The 10,598-nt window shown below is 36.4% G+C and overlaps 1 protein-coding gene across 1 annotated transcript in view; it reads right to left on the bottom strand.

The window, feature by feature from the left end:
- Positions 1-10,598, bottom strand: part of ttll6 (tubulin tyrosine ligase like 6) — a 17,192-nt gene that overhangs the window by 598 nt on the left and 5,996 nt on the right. Inside the window, 10 exon segments of the mRNA XM_015389087.1 lie at positions 26-168; positions 1,547-1,714; positions 2,026-2,030; positions 2,079-2,165; positions 4,820-4,897; positions 5,032-5,204; positions 6,719-6,746; positions 6,748-6,899; positions 6,993-7,091; positions 7,251-7,370. Of these exon segments, the coding sequence (XP_015244573.1) occupies positions 26-168; positions 1,547-1,714; positions 2,026-2,030; positions 2,079-2,165; positions 4,820-4,897; positions 5,032-5,204; positions 6,719-6,746; positions 6,748-6,899; positions 6,993-7,091; positions 7,251-7,370 (1,053 nt within the window).

Consider the following 10,598-nt stretch of genomic DNA (forward strand, 5'->3'; position numbering starts at 1 on the left):
AGTTGGTGCTGGTCTCTAACTGGACCTGGTCCCAGTTTGATGTTGCAGGTTGTGCATCTTTCTCCCATCCTGCTGTGTCTCCCAGCTTCCGGCTGCAGGTCTGGTTCAGGCTCCTCTGCTGCAAGGTGAGGCTGGGCAACTGCTGCTGAATCACACACAGCAGTGGGGCTGATGCAGCAAAACAATCACAATTGCATCTTGATTATGTCACAAGGATTTTTAAGCAGAGTGAAGAATGTTCAGAGTGAGCAAAATGTCACAGTTATTTTGATTTTCAGCAATGTCTTCTTTGCACACCCAAAATCCTGCAGCATCAAATGTCAAATTTGCCTGAATCAAGGGTTTAAGTTATAGAAATATAAATGGGTAAAAAAAAAAAGAACTGATCAGTGAAACATCTGTATAACAATGAAATTATTTTATATATTTTTTGTGTACTAATTCAGGTGGAATTTTACTGTGAAAAATTAGGGATTATCTGAGGAAACAGGAATAAACATCATCCTCTTCTTTACCAGATTATTATTTTTTATTTTCCACTCTTAATGTGACATATGTTCTTATTGCTATTTTTATTAAATTATGATAATTCCAGCAGCTACATGTTGTTGGAATTAAAATGAGCCCAAAAAAGAATACTTTGTTGTTTTTCCAATAAAATTGCACAAAAATACAGATTGACTAATTAGAGCAGTAATAACAGTCCCCCTTTAAATATGTTTTTCTTTTAAAGCTGGTCATATTTTAGATGGTTGTCAGCTTCAGCTTTTTTCTTTTTTGTCACATCATGATCATGGAAATGTAATGAATTATATTGGATTTAAATTATTAGTTCCAACATGAAACTGGAAGCAAATGACTTGGAATCATAAATGCAGGTAAAAATACAAAAGTGTCATGTATCTTCGTATTCTTCCCAGAGTCAGTGCTTTGCTGAACTACCTTTTTTGTAATTAAAGCTGCTTTTGCAGAAATAGAAGCTAAAATATTTGCCTAACAAGTTCACATTTCCTTTGCTTTAATCGGGCCGTTGTATTCTGCAGCTCTGGCTGGTAGAAAGGTAAACCTCTGCCCCAGTCTCCTGCCTTTTCCACCTTTTTTCTGGGAAAAAGCAAACTGGATTTTATATAGTTATTTCTTCAAGATTAATTTTCTTTTTGACATTCTTCTTTGATGAGCATACAGAGGGAGTCTTCTACATTTGCAGTAGATTTTATTAGGATTATTAGATTAAAGGAGGATGAGTTTATTGTGTCTTTAAAATGAATAAAGTTGTTTTTTTTAATAGGCTACCACATGGCAAAGCTGTCACAATAAGAAAAAATAAAAACAGATTTTTAATTAGATTTTTAGCAAGCATCACTTTGTGTAGCACAGTAAAATTCATTGCAGTTTTCCACTGCAACAGAAAAGTTTGCAGACTATGAATAATCCTGGAGGTGACCATTTAATAGCCTGCTGTGTTCTCTGCTGTTGTCTGCTGCATTGTTCCCTAAAAGAACCGTGTCAGGAAATCCTCCTGGAACAAAAGAAGTCACAACTCAACAAAGGTCTTTTCTTTGATCTTCACTTCGGTGGTGGCGTCCACTTAAGACCCCCGCTCCCTCTGTCCGGTTCAGGCCCTCCACTAGCTTCTTTCTCTGCAGCAGAGAGTGGAGCCGGTCCTCATTCACCTCCTCCTCCTGCATATCTGCAGCTTCTGAACCCAAAAGAACTCAAAAAAGAGGGGGACTGCAGAGACACATAAATGTTTGATCTAATTTGTTTGTTTTGTCTTGGTCTGTATTTATGATTTATAAACATTTAGAAGCATCAGAGTCTCTGTTTGTTATTCAATGAAAGTAAAACCTTTATTTCAAATGGATATATCCAATAAAAATATTTATAAATATGCACAATGGCACCTCTCTTTTATGTAAATTTGGTGAGTGAGCATCAACTCTGAGGGGTCAGCCAAGAGATGAGCCATTCATCTCAGGATTTAGCTGTGTGGGGCCCTCCTGTGGTCCTGTGTGGACACTGCACCTGAGCTTCATCAATGGACAGACAGGAAGACAGCAGGTCAGAGGGAAGTTTGCTGTTTGACCCTCTTTCCTACTGTCTACCGCTTCAACTCCCTCCTTCTCCTAGCCTTCACGTCCCGTTCCTTCAGACAGCTCCTGCATCTGCTGCCTGAAAACAGACACTAACTTTATACATTGTCTGAATGAATTGTAATTTATTATAAATTTAAAATATTTATTTAATAAAGATAAATTCTATCTCATATAGTCATCTGAGTGTCAAAGGAAAAAAGAAACTTTATATAAAACAGTATTTTTGTTTTATGCACCTTTTAAAAAGCAGCTTGAATTAAGGGGTGCATTTCAGTTCAATTAGAAAATCACCAAAAGTTTTACTGTTCATGATTAATTTAAAGTCAAATTCATGCAACTTCATTATAATCAGATTGATATGCAGCATTACTTGCACCGATTTTAATATTTTAACTCACAGCTAATGGAAAGCAAACATTTGATTTCTCGAAATATAAGATAAAAATAATCATAGAAAGGAATTTATTGGTTTAATTGTTGGTTAATTTCAATGTTTTGGTTAGTGTCCCCCTTGAAGAAATTACTGCATTAATGCAGCGGGGCATGGAGGCCATCAGCCTGGCCTCTGCCCCTGCAGGTCGTCTACATTGTTGATGCCCTTGTGAGAGAACATGGTGGAACGACACAAAGAGACAAGATCACACCACAAACCATCTCTGAATGTGGAGAGTTCACACTGGAACTCAAGCAATATGGAGTTTATTTGGTATGGAATCATCTTCACACCAAGATTGTGGTATTTTCAGAGAATATCTAAGAATCTGCCATTATCCCAAAAGATTTTTAAGATGGTGCAAATTACAAAGCAAGACCTCAGACATTAAATGTATGGAGGATTAATAGTGCCACAAAACATTAAATATATATATATAACATATGAAATTATTACTTATATGTGTTGTTCATTTATCTAAACAGACAAAAAAAACTTTAATAAACATATAATCAAATATATGGGCCTCAGTTAGATATATTGATTTCATTTAAAAAGGGAGCATAATTATTTCATGATTAAATAAATTATTTTATGTTCCTGCTGAAGGGAAATATTGATTCATTTAAACTGTCACACATCCATTAAAGTCAAGGAGGCGGGACTAAGGCTGCTTCCTTAGAAACCCTGAGATGTGATTGACTGTTTCTTTCCTGTTTTCTTTCACCCCAAAGTTAATCTTTCCGCAAGAAAAGAAGAAAATAATCTTCTAAAAGATGTTGGCCTTTATTTAGGCAAAGTGGGTAAGCAAATACAGCTACTTTGACCTTTAGAATATCAATTAGAGAGCATGAGCAGGTGTTAATTAGCGTTATTAATTAGTGGGCGGGGCTAACTTTGATTCTGCTGAAGTCTCCAGCAGCTTCCCTCATACCACAGCAAGCTCTCTCATGATACTTTTTCAAAAAAGTAAAACGAATCAAACCACTCTAGTTTTATTTTATTTTTTTTCCCAAGTTTGAAGACGTTTCACTTTCCAGCCTGAAAGCTTTCTTAATTCAAAATGTCTGGAGTGGTGTTGAGTTCCAGGCTTATAGGGTGGCCTTATTATGCCTTAGAAAACATGCAAATTGAATAAAAAAAAACTGTAATGGGAGTCATTGAAGACTTCCCATTACTAAGGTGTGGATTTGTATTTATGTCTGATTGTTTTATAACTTTTTTGGAATGACTATGACCTGGATGACTGAGAATCTTCATCATCTTCAACTCAAGATATATTCCAGATATATTTCAGATTTTCATCTAATGTGCTTTAAATAAACATTAACAGATTGTAAAAAGTATTTCTGCCTCTTTGTGCGATAATATCAACTTTAGAGTAAAAGAAAACCAGGATGAAGACATTTTATCTTCATTGGTGAGAGGCAGCCAATGAGAAGATGAGGTTTCTAGGGAGCAGCCATAGTCCCGCCTCTTGACCTTGATGAATCTGTGACAGTTAAATCTATTCATGGTGTGCTTCAGCATAGGAACATTGAATAATTTATTAAATCATGAAATAAATATATTTACATAAATTAAATCACTACATTAAACAAATTATATATTTATTAAAATACATTCTGTAGCTATTTACAGTTTTAATAAATTCATGATTCATTTGAATAATTATTTCAAAGGTATTTATTTGTTGAATTGCGACACTAAGGTTTGAGGCCTTGCTTGAATAAATCAACCAATAGATCACAGTCTGCTAAAAAGACAGGGGTTTAAATTTTAATCCTTTACTCTTTTTTTGTGAATTATGTTTTCAGCCTTCCTCCATTGAGGAATACAAAAAGCTCCATCTATTAGATCTAGAACTGCAAACGAATGAGTAAATAAATGAGTGAATAGGCAGGGTGCTTCCTGGGTGTCATTCATTAAATAACCACCACTGAACTGATGCAACCAGGTTTGCAGATTTTTTTGCATGTAGCTATAGATTTAAAATACATTTTAATTGTTTCTCAACTTACATACTGGATAATGTATATGCCACATTTATTATTGCCATTATTTTACCTGGGGTATAGACTTTTAGATCCACTGTCAGCATATTATTCTACATGAATGATTTAAGCTTTCCTCTTTTTCTGCTCTGAACTTCTGACCTCTAACTGGACTACCTCTTGTCGTCCAAACGTTCCACCCGCCAAGCACACTCCCCCCCTGGCCTTGGATGCAGCCATATTCTGGAAGAGCGAGCTGCTGTGTTGGAAGCACCTGTGAGGTAGATCTGTTTCACCCCCCCCATAGGTGTTTGGCTTCATACTCCTCCATCTGTTCCACTATGGCTGCCTTGCACTGTCGCAGCTCCTCTCTCCTGGTGGTCAACATAAATGTGTGCATTAACATGCCTCTGCTACCTGTGTGTCCAATGCAGACCTACAATGATATATATGTGTGTGTGTGTCTTGCTGTGACCTTGAAGGCAAACTCCACACCTCATTTCCTCACCTGGCCTCAGTGGGGAGGTTTTGCTGCAGCCTGTCCTTCACCCTGCATCTCTCCGCCATGGTGTGACGGTCACAGGCGCCGAGGTTGAAGAGAGCCGGGTTGTTGTACAGCAGCGCTTCCTTTACCTCCAGGTTTAGCTCAGAGTCAGTGGAGAAACTCAGGGAGTGATTCACCTGGACATGCAGAAACACACTTTAATGAACGTTACTTCTGAACCTTGCTTGCTGGAAAATCGTAAATAGGGCATTAAGGGTTCACAGCCTTTTAAAGTTCCACTTTATTCATTTTTTTTCTGTTTCTTCCTTCCAGTTTGAATATTTTTGTTCTTTTTTCTGATTTAATATCCCAGATCATCAAACCAACTTTTATAATCTAATTTAATATTGTATAACAATCCGCTTTCAAATGACCCTAATTTTTAGGAAAGAAAAAATGTTAACACTTTCCAACAACTATCATCACCATCATGTATAAATGGTTAAAGAGAACATTTTAAATGAATAACAGATTGTTCATTAATATTTGATAATAATTTATAAACTGCATCTAAACCATTTCTTAAAGGCAAACAGATCATATTGTCCTGCTATGTTGAATTATCCCTTTTATTTTTAATTCAGCATGTTGGAATTACTCCAACCTTAACATCAGTGGGCTTGATAACTATATACATGGTTTACATTTTACAAATGGTTTACATGCATGTTATAAATGTTCCGTTAATCATTAATAAATTATCTCTGTACCATTTATAAATTACAGTTATTGTTATTAAGTGTAACAAAAATGCAAAACACACTGTCTCCATATAAAATGTGATTGCCCACTAAAACTTAAATACATTGAACAGGTTAAGCAACCCCTGACGCATCTGCTATCAAACTTTTTTGGTAATTGGTGGTGAGACTTTCACACCGCTGTGGAATAAATCTGAATTTAAATCCACATTTTTACAATACTTGTTATTATTTTTAGGGGCATCCATTAGGAGTTGGACTTTTAGCATGTTTATATTACATCTGATATAAAAAGCAATTATGCTCTGGATCATAGAGCAGTTAAGACGGACAATAGAGGGCTTATAAATTCCTGGATAGAGTGCCATCTGTAAGATAAGATGGACAAGTTAACGCCTCTCCTTTCTTTTGCTGACTTTCTTTTTTTATATATTTTTTTCACAAGGACATTCATTCTAAACCAAAAATTCAACCATTAACCCTTTAAAGATATATTTCAACATTTCACATTTGATACATAAGCTTTTGAGAGCTCTGCATCATGAGTGCAATATTTTTGTTCTTGAAAACAGATTCACCCAATCAGACATGTGTAGTGAACAGAAAACACATTAAATATTAGACAGAAATGTCCGGTGTTTCAAATTTGATGCAAAGATAATCTCATTTAACCTTCATTTTTCAGGAAGTTCAATGACAACTCTAAAACAAAAAATGAATTTCCTGTCAATTACTTAATGTTCTAGGCTTTAAAGGGTTAAAGAAATAGTAAGAGAAATCATGGGTCCCCTTTAAGTTAAAGTGAACCTCAATGGACAGAAACCTTCAGTAAATGTTTTAATCTGTTCGTAAGGCGAGCAGATCTAGACTTCTGACAGATGAATCTAAAGGCATAAACTTGGCTAAATGAATTGCAGGTTTAACAACAAACTGAGTTGTCTACATCTCACCTCCTGCAGCCATGGTTTGAGCTGCTAACATCAGCACATCCAAGTCGAATATCTCAAAGCAGGCGCTGGCAGTGTGTTGATGGGGAAAATATGGCAGGCAGTTGTGCTTTAGGGTGGAGTGAGGGCATCTCAGCGTCTTGATGATGATATCCATTTAATTCTGAATCTTCTCTTGTTCAAGCTGTTGACGTATATGCTAAGGCCCGACAGCTATCAAATTGATAAAAACACACAAAAGAAAAAAATTGCTGATTTGTTTTTTACAGTAAAACACAATTTTCTTTATCATTTTCCGACTGAGTCCTTCATCTCTGACAAAGTTCTCCCTGTATCTGTTTATGGAGTAGCTTGTGAAGTTGATGCACACATCATCCTAAAGTTGGAGACAATACTTTATATAGTTTATTCGAAAAACTGTGTCTGTTAGATTATGGCTCTATGCAGGCTGGTTATTGTTAGCTCACTGTAACTTATCAAAGCACCTACAAGAAACAGATTATACCACAAAAACGAAACACCACAGAACACCTGCCATGTTGCTTTGGGAGGGTTCATTGTACTCCATGGTAAAAAAGCAAACCAAACCTTTCTCAAACCAGAATAGACTGAATGCAGCACAAGATGTCACTACAACATAAATCCTCAGGTTAAACTTTTATTTGTTGGTTTTGACAGGCTGCAGGAGAAATGATGGACGGGTTTACATCAAACTGTGTGAAGGGGGTGTTCTCTGGTTTACAAATGAATAACCACTAATGAACGTAATTTTTTGGGGGGGCATGTCAACTGAACTTTTTCAAATGTCCGNAGGAGAAATGATGGACGGGTTTACATCAAACTGTGTGAAGGGGGTGTTCTCTGGTTTACAAATGAATAACCACTAATGAACGTAATTTTTTGGGGGGGCATGTCAACTGAACTTTTTCAAATGTCCGTTTTGGTCCCCTGCACGTTTAACTATCCAAAAACAATGTTACGCTTCTGTCACAGTCTTGGTTCTGTTATGTTTTCTTTTGAGTATTCAGTTAAACTTTGCTCCATGTCTTCTAGTGTTTTTTTTTTAATTTAATTTTTATTTAAATTTTTGCACCTTACACAGACATATACATACAAGCCCATAATCAGGCTGCTGCTCTAAACGGTGTACTTAAAAAATAACAAAACTTAAAAAGTATATACAACAAGTTAGGCTTACAAGTGAAGTAGGTCACATGGTTAAATATAAGTACTTACAAACATAAATGTAGTTAGTAATTAAATAAGCAGCACCAATGGAAATAACAAAAATTTAATAGAAAATAATAAGTAAAGATAAAAAAGTACAATAGAAATGAAATAGAATACAATGAAAGAAAGAAAAAAATTTTACCGTAATAAAATAAAAAATGAAAAAATAAGTTTTACTGCATTAATATGGTCATGGCCAGTTTCCACCTATTAACAAATATGTGTTTTTGAAGCCTCAGGCAATAAGTTATTTGTTCAATATGATAGATTTCCCAGACCTTTTCAATTCCCATTTTGTATATTGGCGGGTCAGGCTTCAACCATTTAACTGTGATGCATTTAAGAGCTGCAATTAGTAATATTTGTGGAAGGTTTTTTTATTCCTCTTCCAGTAACGTGTTTTCGTAATAATCCAAAAAGTACCACCTCAGGGTCTTTGTTAAAGGTTTTCTGAAATACTTTTCTAAGGGCCTTGAATATCTCGTCCCACAATTTTCTCAATTTAGGACATGTCCAAAATATATGAGTATGGTTGCCGATGTGTGACCCACAACTTCTCCAGCATTTATCTGAGTATATGGACCCCATTTTAGATATGACCGCTGGTGTCCTAAAGAAACGTATTATTATGTTCCACCTAAATTCTCACCATGTATTAGAGTTAGTGACTTGATGTGCTGCAGTACATATTTCCTCCCATTTGTCTTGCTTGTCTTCTAGTTTTATTGGTTTAATTCTTATTTTGTTGTGTTGCCCTCTTGGGTTGGTCTCCTTTTTCCGTAGCTCCTTAGACTGCTCTGTTCACACCTGCTCCCAATCTGCTCGTTAGTTCTCTCTTTGTTCAGTTAGCCATAAATAATCTGTTAGTGTAGTTCCTCAGTGCTGGTTCCTCGTCTAACTTCTTCCAACTCCGTCTTACTGTGTCTTCCTCGTCGTGATGGTTTTCCTTTGAAGTCTCCATGGTTTCTGGTTTGTTTTACGTTTTTCATGTTTGATTTTGGGATTTCTGCCTCAGTTGTCTGTTGACCTTTTTATTAAATTTACAATAAACTCACCTCTGCCTCCCTGCCTCTGCATTTGGGTCCTCAAACCACAACCAAATCTTGACAGCTACAGTATATTGTTGAGCACTAGGACCAAATGGAAAACTGCAGATTAAGCAGCCCGCTTCCCTGAGTTCAGACCACCCACAAGCTCCTGATTGGCCCACTGTCTTATTTTGTGTGATTGCCTGTCACTGCTGTCACTCCTGAGAAGCTCACTTTGCAAGTATCTGATGCACCACTGAAGCAGGTCTGTGAATGGATGGTGAAAAACGCTGAAGTTAGTTACATTAAAAAAATAGCTGTATCCCCCCCAACTTCTGATATCAAAATTTCGTCTATGTAACCACTGCTTCTTCTTTTCCATGTCCCAACCACAAATATCAATGTTTAATTGATTTTAATAGANCCAACTTCTGATATCAAAATTTCGTCTATGTAACCACTGCTTCTTCTTTTCCATGTCCCAACCACAAATATCAATGTTTAATTGATTTTAATAGACAGCAACATATAGTATGTGATTTTAAAATGGAAACAAGTTGTCATATAGTTTTAATACCTTTCTAATTATTGTTTATTCAGCCCGTTAAGTCGCATTCTTCTGGAGCAGGGGTAACCAATTAAAAATCAATGGGGTCCGAATAAAGAAAATCAACAACCAGACATTTTTAAATATAATCTGTTACTTTAAACAGAATTTAACACTGAAATAAAATTAGGTGTTTATGCATCCATGTTATACATCGACTTTGTAAATCAAAAATATATTTAAAAATATAGAACATTTTTCCATTTAAAAATCTAAGGTGTTTTTTTGAGTAGAGAACAACAATCGTTCATTGTGGTATATAGACAGTTTCCTGATTAATATATTTCATAAAACACCTGAACTGACAATTTGTTCTTTTTTCTTTCTTTTTTCTGTCTTAATGAGAGCAGTGGGCTTTGGGCTGCCCTGCAAGGCTTTAAACCCGGGTTTGAATCGAGACTAAGCCATTCTCAAGCACATATCAAAGTGCTCATTTTGAGCCTGGGTCCATATTTATTTTTGATTCTGTTTATGGTGGAGAATCCTGCTTCACAGCAGCAGGTTGAGCCAAACATATTCAAAATGTGCAGGATCATCTTTGAGCACGCCATTTCACTTTTATTTCACCAGTTCACAGCAGTTCTTCCAGCAGTCCACACTTTCTCTGCTCTATTTTTCTCAATGTCTTCTCCTTCTTTCCCATCGCCCGGCTTGTCACAGGTTTGCCCGCTGAGTCTAAAAGTAGCAGCAGCAGCAACCCAGACTGTGAGCAGCTCATTGGCTAATTTGTATCACGTGCAACCTGGTACCGGACGCTCTGGAGGGCTTTAACGTACAAATAGAAGTAGTGGTGCAAGTGAAATTAGACACTGCTATTGGACAAAATAGGGTAATTTATAAATGTTTTAAATCAGGTTGGGTCCAGATCAGCCAGCAAGTGGGTCCGGATCCAGACTGTGGTCCGCTAATCCATGCCCTTTGTGCTAGAGGTTTCCTCTTGGTTTGGTTTTAGTTGATTTCCTTCAATATTTACTGGTCTTTTCCATCAGGCACCCTATTTTCCTTCCACCCCAGCTGC

Source organism: Cyprinodon variegatus, unplaced genomic scaffold (genome assembly GCF_000732505.1).
Source record: "Cyprinodon variegatus isolate N-32 unplaced genomic scaffold, C_variegatus-1.0 Scaffold447, whole genome shotgun sequence".
Classification (NCBI taxonomy): Eukaryota; Metazoa; Chordata; class Actinopteri; order Cyprinodontiformes; family Cyprinodontidae; genus Cyprinodon; species Cyprinodon variegatus.